Genomic DNA, 20294 nt, shown 5'->3' on the forward strand with positions numbered 1-20294 from the left:
CTGCACGTGTGACTTCGTTACGAGCAATGCCCAGCTCCGCTCCCAGTAAGTAACATGACCAGGCATCCTCTAGCCCCTGCCAGCAAAGGGGCTCCGGAGTCGTACCAAGAGTGTTACTATCTTGGTCGAGCCTGTTGTCGCCCAGCGACATTCAATTTTACAGACTCCCAAGTGACCTCCACTGAGATAATACTCCATCCTGACTTGGGGTCATGAGACGCACGCACCCACACAAAAATATATTATTTTTCCAATGACACCAAAAACCAGTTTCTGATTATGCCATATAACATAGCACATATGAATAATTCATGATAGATATTAATAATAATGAATATGCAGATGCATTAGAGACAGTTTATTGGATGACATGGATAGCATAAATACTCAACCACAAAACAACAGACAAGTCACAATTCAACAGTTTCACAAACCCCAACTATACGCGTTTTCCCATCCTCCATTTGGCCCTTGGCCTAAATTCTGACAACAACCACGTCAAATATTCCCAACACTTTCCCGAGCCCAAGGCCCTTCTCAAACACAATCACACTGCAACAAGGTTAGCGATAATTTCATGTTAGAAATTCAAAGGTCACGCTAGAGAGTTACTTACTACGTGGAAGGCAATTTTTTTCTGGATGATCCCAAGCGATTGGACAAGTGCACGCATCGCTGGCTCTAACCCACGGGTTGGGTGGAGCCAAGGGGAGAGAATGGTGGGAAAGGGAAATGGTGTTCTCCAGGGTGGTTGCGCGGCTAGTAGAAGGTAGCTAGGAGTGGCAACGCATGGCGATGCTACGGCAAAACTAACCCTAGAGGCTTCGGGAAGTAGATCCAAGGGTGGAGAAACGTTAGAAGTAGGTTTTGAGAGAGGGTGAAGCTGATTAAGGCATGATTTAAGGGATGAGGAGCTCAACCTATTTAAAGGCCGAGGGAGGGGTTTGGCAAATGTAGTTGTGGTTCAATTGTGATTGTAGGGCTGCACGAGCTTCACGAGCAACACATGTGTGGTGTGCGACGAGAGGCTCGCTGTGGCGGCAAGGCTTCTCCATGGTCAATGCAAGCTCAAGATGAAGGAGTGGGAGAAGACGAGAGAAAGGGGCGCTCGGATTGGGGAAGAAAATAGGTGGGGCAGAAAATGATGGTGGTCCATGCTCAATGCACGTTGTGACGCCCCGACTCCCATGTACAAAAATGCAGGAATCGTGACGTCAGTATGATGACAACACGGGTCACGCATCCCAACGATAAGTGCACAACAAAAGTCGCAGCAACTAATTAAGAGTTAGACAACTAAGTACCATATATTTAAATAAAGATATCAAAATTAAATTGCCTTTAAAAGGTTATACAGTTATCTAATAAAAATATAATACAAACCAAATACATAGCCAAAAAGTGGGAGACAAATCCCAATACACGAGCAAGTGATCCCAAATCACTTCTCGGGCAGAGCCGAATCCTCAGGCTTTTCGTCCTCATCTGTATCAAAATCTACGATACCATAAAATGGTACCACAGGGTATCGAATACCGTGAGATTATGAATCTCAGCAAGTAATCAACCAAGCAACCCAAGAGATAAAAATGCATTAATGCAGCCAACAAACATAAGTATATGACGAAACACAAATGAGACCCAAAAACCTCATTTTTCCTGAAAATGATTATTTTCCAACGCACGCCAAAAATACCATTTGAACCAAAACATGCCATGAATAATATCCACCATTTTCCCAGAAAATGACCCAATCCTAAACCAACCATTTTCCTAGAAAATGGTGCTCGTAACCATTAAATCATAATCCGTCAATTACCCAAAAAAATGTCCCAACATAGTCATTTATCAGACACTATAGGCAGGACTCTTATCATTATCCCTACCGCTTGCACCGTAGGCGAGAATCACAGTCGGGACTACCACCATCCCTACTTTACACTATTCCTACAGCTCGCGCTGTAGGCGGGAATCGCAGGTGGGACTACCACTATCCCTACCGCATGCACCGTCGGCGGGAATCACAGGCGGGACTATACCACTATCCATGCTTACCACCATCCCTACTGCATACACCGTAGGCAGGAATCACAAGTGGGACTATACCATCATCCCTACAGTGTCTTTTCCTTTCTCTCAACCAGTCGATCCAATCATTTTAAAGATACTCAAAATCATTTCTCACATGAAAACCCAGTATATCAAGTATACACATGAACATGTATGCAATTATGCGAAAACCCAATTTTTATTTACAGTCATGGACATGCGTGTAAATGCATTGTATATGACACAACACAAATATTCATTAGCCAACAAAACCCAACATAATCAAATCACACAGCAATTTCATCCTCCAATCCAACCAACCCCCTTACTCTTCGGACTCAATCCGGCACAACCAACCAGTTAACAATAAATATGAGTTAGTGCAAAAATACATCTAAATCTCCAAAATTCTTTGGAAAAATACTTATAGTGCTATAATATAATTTTTTTAAGGATCACAGAAGGGCTAGAAGTGACGACACATCAATGTAACAGTGAAAAATGGACAAGGTTGTGGGTCTTAAAAGCTCAACTTTTCAACGGGGACAAACGAAGACTTGAGATTACTAATGAAGGGTTTAGGGATGTTGGTAAAGTTAATGGTGATGGTGGTTGGCCGTGGGTGGCGGCGTCAGCGGCGGTTGGAAGCCAAAACACCCAAATTGGAAAATGAGTTAGAGGAGCTTCAAAGGTAGCAGATCGGGGCTGAGGTTGGGTGGTTTAGGTAGCTGGGAGGCCGCCGGTGCTATGGTGAAAAGGTGGTGGCCAATGGTGGCGCAACAGCGGCGCTGGAGCACAAAGGTCATGCAGCTTGAAGCCATGCATAGAGGAGATTGGCGGTGCGGGAGGGGCTGAAAATGGAGGGGTGAGGTCTCAGGGCCAGTGGGGAGAAGAATGGTAGGGGCGGTGACAGTAATGGGCGGCGCACAGTGGCACTAGGATGGACGAAACAAACGGACGGGAAAAAGGGAGGGTGTTGCGCACAGGAAGAGAGAGAGATGCAGTGGAAAGGAGAAAAAGAAATGATGGAAAAAGAAAAAGAAGAGAAGAAGAAAAAGAAAAAAGACAAAAAGACAAAAAAAGAAATGAGATCCAATCATCACATCTTGGGTCACAAAAGGATCCAACGAAAAGAATTTCAAAACGGTGAGTTAAATAAAATAATTTAAACGTAGTGACTAAATAAAAATAAAATAATTAAATCCAACAATAAACTAATTTAAAATAAAGAGTAATTTAAATACATAACAATAATTAATATTAAGAAAGCATATCAAAATAAATTTCACAACTTAAAAATCATAAAAATAAACCACGAAAAAATCAGATAAACTTAAAACAAGAGAACCAATATTTAAATTAGTTAAAATACTCCTTCAATTAAAATACAGTAAAATACGGGGTATCACACACGTGTGGCGAAGGTTGGCTGGCAACTGAGACGATGTTGCAGTTCATGGGCTGTGGGAGGAGGAAGGAAGAAGAAGAAGAAAAGAAAAAAAAGAAAGGAAAGAAAGAAGAGAAAGGGTGTAGTGCTGGGGAGAAAATGACAAGGGACTAGGGTTTTTTTCACCCTTCACGCTCAAACGGCGTCATTCTAGGTGAGGAGAAAATTTACTTTCCAGGCCACTAAACGGTGTTGTTTTGAAGGAGGGGTTGGGCTCCTAGCTAGCCCACGTGCTGGGCCCAATTTCTCCTCTCTTTCAGGTCTAAATTAGGCCCACAGCACCCACGACATGGAATTTTTCTACAACAACCAATTGGTCTCAAACTTCCCTTAAAGAAGAGAATAAAAATAAAATTAAATTAAAACACGCTAATTTTGGGGTCTCACGTTTTATCTCTAGGAGGAATTGCATACAATTTATTGGATCTCTATTATTATTGAGAAGATATAATCCCGAAGGAAAATTAAAGAGTTGCAATACAATATAATATACCAAATGGACGCCATGGCAGCACTATCTGTAGATGCCAAAAGTTTTAAACCTGTGATTGATTCTGCAATTATGATGTTGGTCATGCCGGTGGTTGTGGTGGTGGCGGCGGTGTTTGGAGAACAGTAACGGGTGGTCGCTTTATTCCTGTATATATATGCATGGTAATATTCGTAATGAAGACAATGTGGAATATATAGAAATTGACATCAATTAATGCTGATAACGAAACATGATGACAATGCTTTCGATTTCCCTGAAGAAGAAAGACATGATTCAAGTTCATCGGAATAATATGAAGTGGCAAAGATTGGTTGAACTGGCAATAAATTATGGTTATAAAAAAAAGATATAGACACCACTATTTTCACAAATTTTTTACAAAAATATTTAATAAATATTAATTTATTTTAAATGAGCAATGCTATACAACCTCCACATACCGTATTTTTCAAAATTTTTTAATTTTTTAATTTTTTTTAAATTTTTTTTGAGTTTATTTTTTTAAAATTAAATTAATTCTTCTATTCATTATTCATATATTAAATATTTGATAAAAGAAAAATATAATAAAAATTAAAAAAAAATGTGGTGTGTGGAGGTTGTGTGAATAGTAGGAGGTTGTATATATTTTTTCAAATTGCTCAATTACAAAGAGTAATTCAACACATCACATTTTTTAAAATTACTGAAATTTTTAAACAAGCATGAGCAGTTTTATAAACTCCTTATTTACAATGTAATGCAAACTCATAATTAGTACGAAGGCAGAGGATTGCCAAAAAGTTACTTCTTTTTTTAATCATTGAAAATAAACAGCATTGAAACACTAGAGAGAATGTGGTACCTGGGTTAGGTTCCCAAGAATGCAATTCGACATGGTGTCTGTGGTCTTCCTTCTCGTCAGCTAATGGACTTGTATAAGTTAAAAAATACAAACAGAAACAAGGAACATATTTTTATATTCATTTCCTATATTTCAGTAATTTCTCTCTAATTGAGTTTCGGATTTTTCTTTCGTTGTGCAAAGGAACGAACTAGAAAATCATAATGAAGTATGAGCAGTTCTGTAGTTAATGTTGAGGGAAATCACGTATTTTCTTACGGGTCTTGACTCTTGAACACGACTACCATGTTATTCTCAATTACCTTATTACAATTATTACAGTGTCATTATTTACGATGAAGAGATAAATTTAATAATTTAAATTATATCTTAATTTTTTATTTTGTATTTTAATTTTTTTCCTCATTAAATATGTGGTATATAGATGATGAGTAGAAGATTTCCTTCAATTCATCAAAAATAAAATAAAAATAGTTTGTTGATAAAATTTTCCATAAAACATTAATCTTCCGAAAAATTTAGTTTATAAAAAGTTACTATAGAAGTATAAGTTAATACATTAATAATTTAATACTGCTTCTGTCGTAAAAAGTTACATTTTCTAAAATATTCTCAAGTCACAACAAAAAAAAGTACGAAAAAATCATTTGCTTTCTACTTTTCCATAAAACTTTAGTCTTCCAAATGCTATCTAGAACTTCATAGATATAGGAATCGCCAAAAATATATATTGCAGATGTGCTGTTAGGATTAATAGTTCTCAATCTGCATTAACCGGAATCCAGTGATTACTTGTTATGGCCCATGGAAGCTCTGGCAGAGAAGGCAGCTTCCAGAGTGAGAAAATTAATGGGCAGATGGGGAACTGAAGTGATCTGTCGAACAAGAGAGGAAGATTGAAGAACTAGAAACAACTCAAGGCGCACCGTTTCGTAGCTGCAGACCTGGTGGAAGACCGTAGGCAACGCACCGTTTTAATAAAGTTGAAGAGCACAGTTTGGAAGGCCCTCAACGAAGTGCACCGTTTCAATTTGTGAAAACTGAATTAATTAGTTTTGTCTGTAGTAGTTTAATTTCTATTCTGTTGAAGGCAGCAGGTTTGAGAAAAGAGATTTCAGGTATTAAAATATGTAGGGAAGCTTCAAACATTAATAATATGTTATTTATAGATGATAGTGTTATATTTTGTTAGGCCGAGGTGCAGGAGAACAGGAGGGTACAAGTTGTGTTGAAAAATTATGAGAGGGTCTCGGGTCAGAGAATAAATAAGGAGAAAACTGTTATGATTTTTAGTACTAATGTAGATAGGGAAGCTAGGGAGAAGAATATGCAGTTGTGCGGAAATAGTGAGATCCAACAGTATGAGAAATATCTTGGGCTTCCTCCGGTCATTGGTAGGTCCAAAACTAGAGCTTTTCAATCTATAAAGAAAAAGGTGTGGTAGTAGCTTCAATGTTGGAAAGAAAAATTATTATCTCAAGGTAGTATGGAGCTGTTATTAACGGTTGTTGCACTCTTCATTCCAGCGTATTCAATGAGCTGTTTTCTACTACCTACTGGTTTGTGTTCTGAGTTGGAAAGGTTGATGTCTAAGTTCTGGTGGGGCCAAAGATGATAAGAATAGAATTCATTGGATCAGCTAGAGCAGAATGTGTGAGAGAAAATCTAGAGGGGGCTTGGATTCAAAGATCTGAGGAGTTTTAACCTTGCTTTACTAGCTAAGTAAGGTTGGAGACTTTTACATAATGAATGATAATTCATTGCTGCATAGGCTTTTCAAGGCAAAGTATATCTCAAAAATAACTTTTTTAGAAGCTGGATTGGGTACTTGTCCTTCATACACATGGAGGGAAATTTGGGAAGCCAAGAAGTGGCTCAAACAAACCTTCTCATACTCCAACCAAATATAATCCCTATCTCATATCCATGACGGTATACCTGGGTTGAAGTTTGCACCATTGACCAACTAGAGAAAGGAGATATTGATTTGGTACCACAATACCGGACAAGCAACCGGAATTACGTACATCTCCTTGATTGATTCACCATTGAGAGCACTAACCCAGTAGCCATAATTGTTAGAAACTATATATAGATTTCTATATATGCATGTTACAACCTTGTTCATGATCCCCCCATCCCCCACCAACAAACCACCTTGTCAAACTCCATCATGTTGCAAGTCCATTTGCATGCGCCTTGCAAGAAGAAAACTCATCAGATGAGTCGATCTATAAGACTATAGGCACTTCAAAGGTCAAGATCCAAGTTGCAACCTCATCCCATTGCCTAGCTCACACCGCTATAGTCGAAAGCTCGTACCACTGCCTTGCACGCATAGCTAGCCAAGACAACCTTAGAGCCCCCTTGCGCACCCCAAAAGGGGTGTCAATACAGGTCCAATCGATTGACCTTCACACAATTAATTGGAAGACCTCATTGTGGATACGTGGGATAACCTTTCCTCTCCAAACACTTCAATATTAGGAGGGCTCATATTTTTTAGATACCCGGAATAGAAATTAAGTCTTTAGAAGTTAGAACAACCAGATGATTATGAGTGGATGAATGGTCTCTGTTAGGAATAGGGCCAGAAGATCAGGATAAAAACGCCAACTCACCTTCAAAAGGCCTAAACCAAAACAAACAACCCCAAAGACGTGTGATGACCAGAAAAGAAGACCAAGACACCACTTCATCATCATAAACTGATAGAATTCTAGACAATTGCTAACTTGTTACAAACTTTGAGTCCATGTAGATTTCAAATTCATGCTTTATAAATATGTACTTATAGTTGCATACATAATAATATAGGGACAAGCATTTTAGTCAATATTCTTATGTTTTTCGTTTATGGAATCAGAAGCCAATCGAAGAAAAGTCACCATGGAAAGTTTTTTCATTGGTTTCATCTACACTATCTGTACCGCCCAACACCTCACGATCCCGACCAATCACCTTTACAAACCTCCACCACCTCATCACCATAAAACATAACCATGATAATTATCTCCTGTTGTGTGCACAAACTGTGCAAAACCCAAGCCCAGACCAGTTCTCACCAAAGGAGCATTACGGCGTCGTTTTCAGTTAAAGCTTTAAGCCTTTGTTTTCCTTCCTTTTTCTTTTCATCCAACGGTTTCTTCCTCTCTCCCTCTCTAATTTTCAGTTTTTGCTTGTTCCGAACCTCACTCCCACTTTTTCTTCAACTTCTCAACCACATCTTTTTTTTCTTCACTTTCAGAAATTTCACCTCTTCTACTCTCTGCCTCTCCCTCACATCAGTTTCTCACCCTCGCCCCCAAAGCCCACGGTCCCAGACCATAAGGCAACGCCACTGCCGTGAACCATCAAGCAATGAAGCCCAGCCTCCTGCCCAACCAGCCACGTTGTTAGCGCATTTCACTCTCACCTCCACCGCATGCTCCTCCGCCAACAGCCTCTTCTCCGCCGTTGAACAGCATGGAAACAGTCCAAGCGCACGGCCAACTCAAGCACAAACCTCTATTTTAGACAACTCAAAACAGAGCAACAAACCTCCACTTTCGGACACAATCACCCACATTCACACCGGGAGTTAAACCATGACAGATCCTCAAGCCACTGCACCACCATGGCGCTGGTTGCACCACCATGGAGACCGCCGTAAGTCTTGGTCGTCACTTACAGCAAACCGAGTTACACCACACCAATATCAAACCGAGCCGATCTCGTATGCATGACCCTCTTGAGTTCCTCGCGAGGCAACCCATCAGAAGTCACCACCCAACCACTGTCAACCCACACACGAACACTGCTTCCTAGCCACCGTGCCCAACCACCTTCACCCAATGCAATCACTGTTCTTGCCCCACACGAAACCGAGAATCACCATGCAAAAACGACGCAACCCATGCGAAGGCCCCCTGTTTTTATACAACAAAAACAGAGCAAGTTTTCTTGCTCAGCCCCCCACCGTGCACTGCCGCGGCACCACCATTGGAAGGTTCACACGGCTAATTGTTTCAAGGATACACATACACGAATCACTGTAGCCCCTCACCTCCACGCTTCACACTCGGGAGCCACATGGACGTGCCGACATCAAGCTTCCTCTCTCACGTTATTTCTCTCTCCATCTCCGTGCTCTCCCTCTCTCTCTCATCAATTCTTCTCTCCCTCCCACGGTGCCCTGCCGCCGCTCCCAGCCACCATGTCGCCGTTGCGTTGCTACCTCTCGCTCTCTCTCGGTAAAAATATTTTTTCCCCCGACGTCAAGCTCTTGTCTAGTTTTCTTCTTTCTTCAGAAACGTATATTGCTTTCTAAAAATTATTTGGGCTGGGTTTATCTTAGATCATGGGCTGTTTACGTACTGGTTTCTTTTTGGAATAGGTTATGCTAAATTATTACGAAGTTAAACATATATATTATTGGGTTCAACTCGGGATCTAAATTATTTTGGATTAAATATTATTTTTTTATTATGGCAACTGTTTCATTATTTTAATTGGGTTGGGCTTAATTTTCTTAAATAGACTGGTGATTGATTTGAAATTAGGTTAAGTAAATTAAGTGGATATTGATGGTATTTTAGGATTATGAGAATTTTAGGTATTGAGGAATTAAATAGATTAATTTTTAGCATTTCAAGTTTAAATATCAAGATATGTGTTTGATAAAAAATTTACAGAAATTACGTGATTATTCTATAGGTAATGATTTATATTTGTTCGGCATTATTGAAGATAATTTCTGAAAAGTTAAGAAGTCTAAGTAAGCAGGGTTTTTATGCTAGACTTGCATAAAAAAAAATTAACTGAGACTGGTTTGTAAAAATGTGCATGTTGTTTTAAAAAGAAAATGTGAAAAACAACATCAATATATGTTTTGCATTCACTCATGAGATATGTATGAAAGATAAAATAAATGCTTCTAACATGAATAGTGCAGACATGAGTAATATTTGATATGTTTCTGAAATGTGCAAAAGAGCGAATATGATATCATTGAGATTTTTATACATGTGATATGAAATAATTTGGATATGCTTTTTATCAAATGAAAATTATATGAATATATTCAGCACGTGTTCTGATATGATATGGGTATGAAAAACCTTTGACATACTTATCTGTTTTGATTCTAATTCTGAATATGGTTCTGATATGATGATGCTGGTTCTCGTGATATGGTTGGTACCAACATGATATGATATGAGTGCACTCACTTTAGAAACAAAATGGTCTTTTATGTGTTCTTTCCTATGTGCACACTCGGAGCTCCGAGATTAAAAAATGGGAAGTTTCACGATATGATACTGTCTGGTTTGGCCACCGGGGATAGCACAACCCTACCATTGGTGTTAAACATGGTATATGATATGATATGATACAATATGATATGATAAGATAAAGATATTTAGTTATGTTATACCAAAGCATTTTTTTAATATGAAAAGGGTTTTTGAATATGAAAATGATCTTTAAATATTAACAGTTGATTTTTTAGTATGAAAATATTGAAAAGTCGCTCTGATTTTCAAATAACACGTTTTTTAGTATGTTCTCTACTTGCTGAGTTGTTCATAACTCACCCCTTATCTCCATAATATTTTTCAAATAAGTTTTTATGGTACAATTGGGATCAAGACTAGAAATCATGTATAAGGCTACGTGAGTATAGTGGATTAAGTACAAAGATAGTATTTTTGGTTATTGGGGATTTTATTCCATAATTTTTTTTGCTATGTTGACTTGGTATCTTGGAAGGTTGTTGTAATATTTGAGATTTTTGTGGTGTTTAGATTAATCTTATTAGAGTAGTTGATTTATAACAGTGAGTCGTACGTGTCATTGAAAACTTTGTAGTCTATAACTATATGGTTGAAAAGTGAATTTGAGTGACAAGGAGTAACTCTCCGATCCATCCAAGACCGGGTGTTACAAACTGCCTCCTATTTTAGAGGTCAACAACTCTTTGGTTTTGTGGATGGAAGCCATCCCACTCGACTTTAGCTCCTCCCTATGAGCATGTCCTCTACCTATGCACTCCACCTTAGCTCCTCACTGCTTTGTTTTCCTCTGCTAGTGAGATTGCACTCCCAGGATGTCTGTTTAGAAACCTCCCATGAGGCCTGAATTGCCTCAGAAAAACATTATTCCTCTCCCTGTCGGGTCGGCCGTCTAATGAATCTACAGTTTCAGCTCTTCTATACCTTGGAGAAGGGCAACAACTCCATTAGTGACTATTCTTAGAAAGTCAAAGTTCTTGCTAATATGCTTGATGCCATTAGTCAGCCCCTTGACGAGTACAAAATTGTCTCCTTCTCGGTTGGTGGTTTAGAGACTTCATATAATTCCTTGGTTAAGTTCGTTACCACCCTTGTTGATATTATGTCCTAATATGATTCATTTGGACATCTCATTGCCCATGAGCTTCACCTTGAACAATAGACCTCGACTCTTAATGTTTATTTGTCCTTGGCAAATATCGTTCTTCTTGGCTCTTCATCCTGGGGGTGTTCCTTTCAATCAGTTTGTCGTGGTGGTTGCTTTACCAAGTCCTTCACACATGTTGGCTCAATGATTCGAGGTAAAGGACGAGGACGCCAATCTAGTTCAACTACCCACTCTCGACTGACTTGTCGGGTCTGTGGTAACTAGGCCACACTATTTTGGATTGCTGGCACCATTTTGATTAAAACTTTCAAGCATGGCACTTGTCACCCCCACGAATGCCATAATTACCACACCTAATAATCAAGAGAATCTCGCTCTCTCAGTTGAGGAATACACTCACTCAGATAAATTCATATTGGAGACGGAAATGTTTGCCCATCAAACTTGTTGGCTCTTGCACATTACCTGCCTCACACACCACTTTTTGTTGAGCTACTTTATTACATATTCCTTTCATTCATAAAAATCACCTTTTTGTTAGCCACCACTGAACTAGGGCAAATGCGAGCGTCAACTCTACCACCCCTTCTTCTCACACATACCTACTTGTGTCCCTCTTCAATCTCTTCTCAGTGCTCATGGCCCTATCGATATGTGGCATAACAGACTTGGCCACCCTTCTTCTCAATATTTTACCCATATTATTTCTAGGCTTTCCTTATCTATTTCATATAATAAGTCTATAAGACTAAGTTGGTTTGTGATTCCTACCAATGTGCCAAGAATCATCAACTCCCCTTAGAGTTGTTCGAGTCCTTCTCTAGTTACCATCGTGAATTGATTTTTACAGATGTTTATGGAAGCTCACATGTTTGTTCCATTAATGGAGATAAATATTACAATAATTTTATGGATTATTTTACTGGCTTTTGCCTACTATGCACAAATAAGATGTTCTTATCATTTTTAAACACTTTCAACTATATATTGAACATATTTTTGGGTATAAAATAAAGGTCATTCAATCCAATTGGAGTGGAGAATTTCGATCCCTCCATAAATACTTTACCTCTCTTGTGATTGCGCATTGCATATCTTGCCCCCACACCCATCAACAAAATGGGTACGTCAAACGTAAACATCATCACCTAGTTGAGGTAGGTCTCTCTCTCTTATGGCTCATGCCTCAAATCCCCTTCATCATTGGGATAGGCCTTCCAAACAGCTTGTTTTCTCATTAACAGGCAACCTAGTCCTTCTTGCAAGATCTACATCTCCCATCATGTTATAGTCAATGAATCCCAACCTCCTCTCTCTGTCAACTCAACTATGTTTCCTCCTTTGTTACTGGACACACCTATATCTCTCCCATTAACTTTAGTCACTCTTTCGTATACATCAATTTCATTCCCTAGGCCTTCTGCCTCACTTCCATTTAATTCCAATCCTACCTCATGCCAACCTTCTTCCACATTTTCCCCACCTCTAAAGCCCACTAACTCGTCTCAACCTCACCCTTGCTCACACCTTACTCAAGCAAGTTCCATTCTATATAGGTGATTTTCAGGAGCCAACCTGTTTTAACGATGCCTCCAAGTCTAAGCCCTAGCAGAAGGACATGAGCCAAGAATTTGCTCAAGAATGGAACTTGGATTTTGGTTCCCCCGGCCCCCAACTCCACTATCAACCTAGTTGGTTAAAAATGGATTTTTAAACTCAAAGGCAAGCCTGGCGGTCTATTGATAGGCATAAAGCAAGCTTAGTAGCTCTCCTGGACCATTATACAAATTGACATCCAAAATGCATTGTCACATATGTTTCTCCCTAATGATGTCTATATGGAGCAACCTTCAGAGTTTATTCATCCACAATTTCAAGATCATGTGTGCAAATTATACAAAGTCATTTATGGCCTCAAATGAGGGCTTGGTTTTGACGTCTCAAAAATAAGTTACTTGAGTTGGACTTTATTAATCAAAATCTGATACCTCCCTATTTGTCTCTCATCGACATAATTTACAATTATTTGTTCTCAGTTATGTGAATTTCATTATTCTCACAAGGAATTCAACGGAAGCTATTCACTCTTTATTTCATCATTAAGCTCAGATTTGCAATCAAGGATATGTGGGATCTTTCTTTTGTTTTAGGCATTGAGGCCGCATTATACCTTAGAGGCCCTCTTCTCCCTCTAAGGCAGTATATTCTTAATCTACTCCAAAAAACCAACATGCTTGAAGAGAAGCCTATTTCATCTCCAATGTCCACCTTTCAACCCAAGATAGCATGTCCCTTGAAGTCCCAACTATGAATATGGGGCCATCCAATATCTCAATCTCGCGAGACCAAACAACTTCTCCACCAACAAACTTGCCAATTTATGCATCAACCCACAGTAGATAACTAGGCAGCCACCAAGCGCATTCTTGAGTATCTCAAAGAAGTCTACATCATTTTCTTCTTCTGCACCGAGGATAGACATTCTCTATTCATGTTTACAATGATGCTGGATGGGTAGGATGAACCCAGACGACCATCAGTCCAGAAGTGGATATAGCAAATTCCTTGGTTTATATTTGATTTCCTGGTATTCAAATAAGCAAGCCACTATGTCAAGGCAAGCACATGAGCGGAGTAGAGAGCTTTAGCTCATGACATTGATGAGCTCACATGGTTGCAACCCTTATTTGGTGAAACTTGGAGTGTCACACTGCTCCACCAGTCCTCTAGTGCAACAATATAGGGGCAACTTGTTGTGCACTCGTTGCACTTGGAGTGTCACATTGCTCCACCAGTCCACTATCAAACTCATAGTGGCACTCGTTGTGCATTCTGTGACAAGCTAAACATCTATGATTGTCGTTATGCTTGTGGGATCGTGAAGATGATAAGAATCAATGTTTTAAATTTAAATTCCATTTCAGTCATCATTTCGGTTTAAGTTCTAGAACGAAATATTTCAATAAAGGTACAATTGTACCGTTTGATATTAGCTATATATATTTATATATATATATATAAACTGATAATTAATAATAGAAAGAAAGAAATAATACATATACATGTATTTCTTTTATTAAATATCAGTTTATATATATATATGTGTGTGTGTAATGCTACAAACCACATTCTCATTTTACTTTCATCTCAATCTATAAAATGTGGCACTTTTATCACCCTTGGATCATTTTCTTTTTTATTTTTTTATTTTAAAAACCAAAGGTTAATGAACAATATTGTCTATATACTCATCATAGTGGAATAGATGTGGGATAAGGGTGCTGTGGTATGTGGAATTCTCATATGTGTGTGTTTGTGTGTTTTGAAGAATCGTTATGAATGGGGAGTACAGAAGTTGGAGGACAGCAGCCTAACAACAAGACCCGAAATAAACAATTCCAGGAAAATCGACCACACCAATTGGAAATTAATCACATCTAGTGTCTAATCTTGAGTGCAGGAATTTAATTAGGCACGAGCAGTTTTATTAACTGCTACTTCATTTTTTTAATCATTGAAAAAAAGAGCATTAAAACATTAGAGAGAATGTGGTACCTCGCTTAGCCTTGAAGAAGCAGCACCTACAGCAGTGGATACAATAGATACAACAGCGGAGGCAACAGTGACCGCAGCTGCTGCCACCGAATAGAATAAATATAGATAGAATCCGCTATTAGAAGTATCTATTTTGCACACATGATGTGGCATCATTTAGACCACACATCTCCCCAAGTGAGTGTTGGGAATAATCAACTAGAAGCAGCCACGCAGTGAGTGCAAAGTGTGCATTGCTATAGTGACTTCTCTCTAGCATTACTCCACCGAATATACCTGTAATAGATCGGACAATAACAACAATAATAATATTAAGGAAAAGTGACAAAAATCCAAACAGAAACAAGGCAGTTAGTTTTATATTCATTTCCTATATTTCATGTTTCTCCAACCTGAAAATAAATTATAAGAAGGAAAAGTTATAACCTTAATTTTATATGAATAAATAATATCATCAGGCCTGTTTTGATTAAAAAATAGTTTCATTTCATATCATCATTATAATTTTTTCAAATTTCCATACATAATATAATAGCCAATTCAACTTTTTTAAATATCGAAATAATAATAATATTAAAAAATAATATTTTATTCAACTTTCAACTTTCATCTAAAATCATGGCATTTCATCTCACTATACAAATGGGGCCTAAGAGTATGCATTTAATTGGGATTTATGCAGCTATCGATTTAAAAAATACCTGGATTTGAGTTCTAACAAATTTTAAATTCTTATTACAAAAAAATTATTTATTTATTGTCATTTATTTTCTATTAAAATAATTATTTAAAATCAAAATAAATTTATTCTCGTTAGAAATAATTATTTTCATCGTAAATAACTTGTTATAAATGTTCATTATTATTCTTGAAATAGATCTATAATTTCTCTCTCAAAATTGAATTTTCCTTTTTATATATCTGCGGTCTAATCGATTTTCCGATTTTTCTTTCATTGTGCAAAGTGACGACTACCATTTTATCCTCAACCTTATTCTTATGCAAATACAGCTAATATTATAATGTCATTATTTACAATGAAGAGATAAATTTAATAATTTAAATTATATCTTAATTAATACCATTCATCACGTGTGAAAAACAATTCTTAACAATAATATTTTTAACATGGGTTAATGAAGTATTAAGTTTTCTTTTTATATTTTAAGATTTTTTAGTTCCATAACATGATATCAGATCAAGAAGGGACATTTATGTATAAACAAAATTATAAAATAACTGGTACTGTTCCTTGGAACCTGCAGATCAATTAATAACTGGTACTGTTCCTTTGCTCTTAAGATTCTCCTCATCTTCAAGATTAAACTCGCCATCATTCTGAATGCCACGTTCTCTTTCTATCATAGAATCACAAGAATCAACACCTGCACATTTCAATCAAAATGATCCAAAAGAGAATGCCTCCAAAACCATCCAGCAATTAAACATTTTCTCACATGCATGAATGCACATATATAGCGAAATGCTTTCAGCTAATTATCTTCTTTCCTTTTGCTTTCTCCACCCTTCACAGAATTTTAAAATTTATATGTCTAATCTTATGGATATATATCTTATCAAGTTGTGTAGTGATTTTCTGGATGACATGATATGTATAGATAAGTTCATTCCAATTAATGCTTTTTAGTCTTCCCTTACCTCCTCCTATAACGGGATCTGAGGTCGAGCCACATACATCTGTAGTAGTTGTGGTGATGGTGGGGGTGTTGACTTGTTGGGAATGCCCAATTCGTCCAGAAGCCGATAACCTTAGATCTGCTGCCTCTTCCTCTGCCTCTGCATCTCTTTTCATTTTTTTTCGCTTGATCTATTGCAAAAGCTTTGGTCAGTTGTCTGTACCTTTAGGGATAGCTAATCCCTTCAATAAATTATACCCAGGTCTATGGTTTCCTTTTAGCAGATGTTGACGGCAGAACATAAGAGCCTGGACAGGTGGTATGAATTTTTTATTTTATTTTTTATTTTTCAAAAAGCATGTTCATCCGACCTACCGACACGATACAGTTTTTCTGACTCGACCTGATAAAGCATGCTTCCGATTATACAATTTCATTGGTAGATTACCCGACCCGAATAGCCCTGTTTCCGATTGCTCGTCTCCTCAACCAGTTATCAATGAATTATAATTAGAGATTACAACTTTATTAATGTTCACAGACAACATTATTATAATTTTTGTTATCGTCTTCTTGTGCTGCTAATGGTTCTATGTTGTGTTTGGAACAGAGGTATTCTGTTTGCGATCGATGATGTAGGCGACCATTCTTTAGCTAGGGTAAGGATGCTTTTTACTTCTCAGAATCAGATTGTAATGTGTTTGCAATATTTCATATTTAGATTTCGTTTCTCTTTCTCCTCAAAAGAAAAAAAATGCATGTTAAAGAAACAAATTAGCATTTCTAGCTCTGCTAAGCGTGGCACTTGGGTGGAAGAAGAGGAAAAGGAGGTGTTAAAACAAAACTCGACCCCGAGTTATTACCGACGTATAAGGGCTCATCTAGTCATGGGTAGTATTCAAAGAGGTCTGCCACATTAAAGTGGGGAAATGGGCATGTCTTCATATAGCTCAACCACATAGGCATTATTGTCACATGACTGTATTTATATATGTTGTCGCTCAACTAAAGTGAAAGAATTTTTTTAATTAGACGATATTATGCTTTATATATGGCATCAACGAGAGATCAGAACGTGATAGACACACTCTTAGGCGAGAGAGATACCAAATTAATTTATAATTTGATTCTAGATGGGTTTGGGTTTAAAGAACCCATATAAAGACGTTTTAGCTATCTTCACGGTTTTCTATATAAATTTTTAACAAATAAACTTATAATTAAATCCTTGAAAAAACAAGCACTATTTTTTATTTTTTGGTATTAATAAGGAAAGTAATCATGATATATATTTCTCAAATGTTTAAGGAAAATGATATATGTCTCCTCAGCAAGACAATAACACATTTAATTGATTCAGTGTGTCAGTGTGTGTATTGAAATATAAAATGCATGGGAAATACAAATAATATATATAATCCTTATTGGTATTTATCTTCTCACACTTGATGCTAGATCTTTTTCTCTCTTTCTTTATCAATGATATAAAAAAAAAAAAATAGGTTAACGGATATATATAGAGTATATATATTTGAAAACTCATTTGTTGAAATATTAGACAAAACATATGTTAATTAGATATTTTAAATAAAAAGTTGACCTATTCCTGTGTCCAAAATAATAAAAAAAGATAACAACTTTCACAAATATCTATAAAAATAATAAAAAAATCACATTCAAATAAGTTTTCATATTTAACCATTCAGTCTCGACAATTTTCTGTGTCGACAGCATCTTAATTCAAGCGCAGCATCTCCATTGGCAAACCCAAATCTAGCTAGCTCCGGTACTTCAAAACCGCGGGCCTCAACTCGTGACTAGTTTGGAGGCTATGATCGTTTAGTTAGCTGCCTAATCCCTGGGAGCAAAGGTTGAGAGGTCATCAGATAGATTCATGATGATGAAGATCATCTTATTCTTTTGGTCAACGACTTGAATCTTATGTGAGATATCCTTCATCGATCTGGTGCTACTGAAAGGGTTTTAAGGTGAGATATATTGGGTGCTAGCTAGTGAATCTAATATCTATTATCATCCTTGATATTGTGTCCTAGTGTAAGTTTAGCTTCCTTGTTTGTGTTACCCATGCAGATCCGTTAATCACCATGAGCTAAGAAAACTTTATTTCTAATACTATTTTTTGGATGAATTTCTTGTCAATCGACTTTGATCCTCTTGTTATTCCTACTCACTTGTTTTGAAGATTAGAAATGTCGGTGAGTGGAGATAGTGTTATAATCAACATAGAAGGCTTGGCCTATTCAATTGAAGAAACGATGTTCCATGATTCGCTTGTGCCACCAAAGAGTTTCATCTTCAAGATCCCCAATATACTCTATAGGCAAAATGAAAAAGCATTTATCCCTGATGCGTTTTCCTTCGGCCCTCTTCACCATGATGGCAATCCAAACTTGAAAGCCGTTGAAAAAATTAAACTACAGTACTTGCAATGTCTTATTTCTCGATTACACACTTTAGAGACAGGTAAGAAAAGGGTGATAGATTTGGTCAAATCCATCGAGGAAGTAGAGAAAGTGGCTCGTCAATATTATGCCGAATCAATTAAATACACTCCAGAAGAATTTGTCAAAATCTTGTTAATTGATGGCTGCTTCATTATTGAGCTTTTTCGCAAGTATGCTTACGAGGAGCTTAGAGAAAAAGAAGACCCTATTTTTACCATGTCTTGCATGCTTCAATTTCTAGCCCATGACTTGATATTACTAGAAAACCAAGTTCCTTGGATTGTACTCGAGCGCTTGTTCAACATGACCAAACAAGAAACCCATACCGAGTCTTTACTTCAACTTGCCATTCAATTTTTTGGGACAACTTTCTCAGCCACACCACCTACCGAAATCTTGCCTCTCAAAGACATCAAGCACATTGTCGACCTACTGAGAAAATGGTTGGTTTCATCAACTAAAGTGGAAGAAAGCAACTCAGAATATTGGGAAGTCATGCCTTCTGCTACAGGCCTCGTGGAGGCTGGAATCAAATTCGTGAAGGGTACATCTGAAAGCATATTGGACATAAAATTCAATGATGGGGTCCTCAAAATTCCTCCATTACTAATCCAAGAGACAACAGAAACAGCTTTTCGAAATCTGATCGCTTTTGAACAATGCTACACCGACTGTGAAGCGTGGTTGACTTCCTATGCCATACTCATAGACAACCTCATCAACACTACCAAGGATGTGGACATACTTTGCGAGAGTGAGATTATTCATAGCTGGTCAAATCGAAAGGAAGCGGTTCAGTTTTTCAATAAGCTCTACCACAATACTTATGTCAAAACTTTCTATTACGGAAAGCTTTGCCACAATGTAAATGGATACTGCAACCGCAGGTGGCCTAGATGGCGTGCTGTGCTTGTGCGCAATTATTTCAACACGCCTTGGGTTTTTCTTTCGACATTGGCCGCTATAACCCTATTGATCCTCTCTTTCTTACAAACTTTGTATACCATGAAAGGTTAGCAATATTGCAATCTAATTATCAGAACTTATTGTGTATTAATCGGTCCCTTCAGTCTATCCTCTTTTCGATGTCATTTGGGGATAGATAGAAATATTGTTTTCACTTTTAGGGATTTCTTATAATTAATGATATGTGAAAAATGAATTGATTATGTCCAATGGGCAGATGATTTTGAATTGTTTCAGTGAAATCAGTTGTAAAGTTGTTGTCATTACAAAAAAAAAAAAAAAAAAAGAGTATTTGTGATGTGTTATTTATCCTATCTTCGATGTGATTTGGGAATAGAAAGAACTATTGTTTTCACTTTCAAGGATGTCTTCTAATGATACGTAAAAAATGAATTGATTATGTCGAATGATCCGCTGATTTTGAACTGGTTTAGTGAAATCAATTGTAAAGTTCATG

At 37.4% G+C, this 20294-nt stretch overlaps 1 protein-coding gene across 1 annotated transcript; it reads left to right on the forward strand.

Annotated features, from left to right (window-relative positions):
• Window positions 1-18616: 18616 nt before the first annotated feature.
• On the forward strand, window positions 18617-19888 carry LOC109021919 (UPF0481 protein At3g47200-like). Its single transcript, XM_035690633.1, has one exon. It carries the CDS (start codon window positions 18617-18619, stop codon window positions 19886-19888), a length of 1272 nt encoding a protein of 423 aa, XP_035546526.1.
• The last annotated feature ends 406 nt before the right edge of the window (window positions 19889-20294 follow it).

This window comes from Juglans regia, chromosome 6 (genome assembly GCF_001411555.2).
Source record: "Juglans regia cultivar Chandler chromosome 6, Walnut 2.0, whole genome shotgun sequence".
NCBI lineage: Eukaryota > Viridiplantae > Streptophyta > Magnoliopsida > Fagales > Juglandaceae > Juglans > Juglans regia.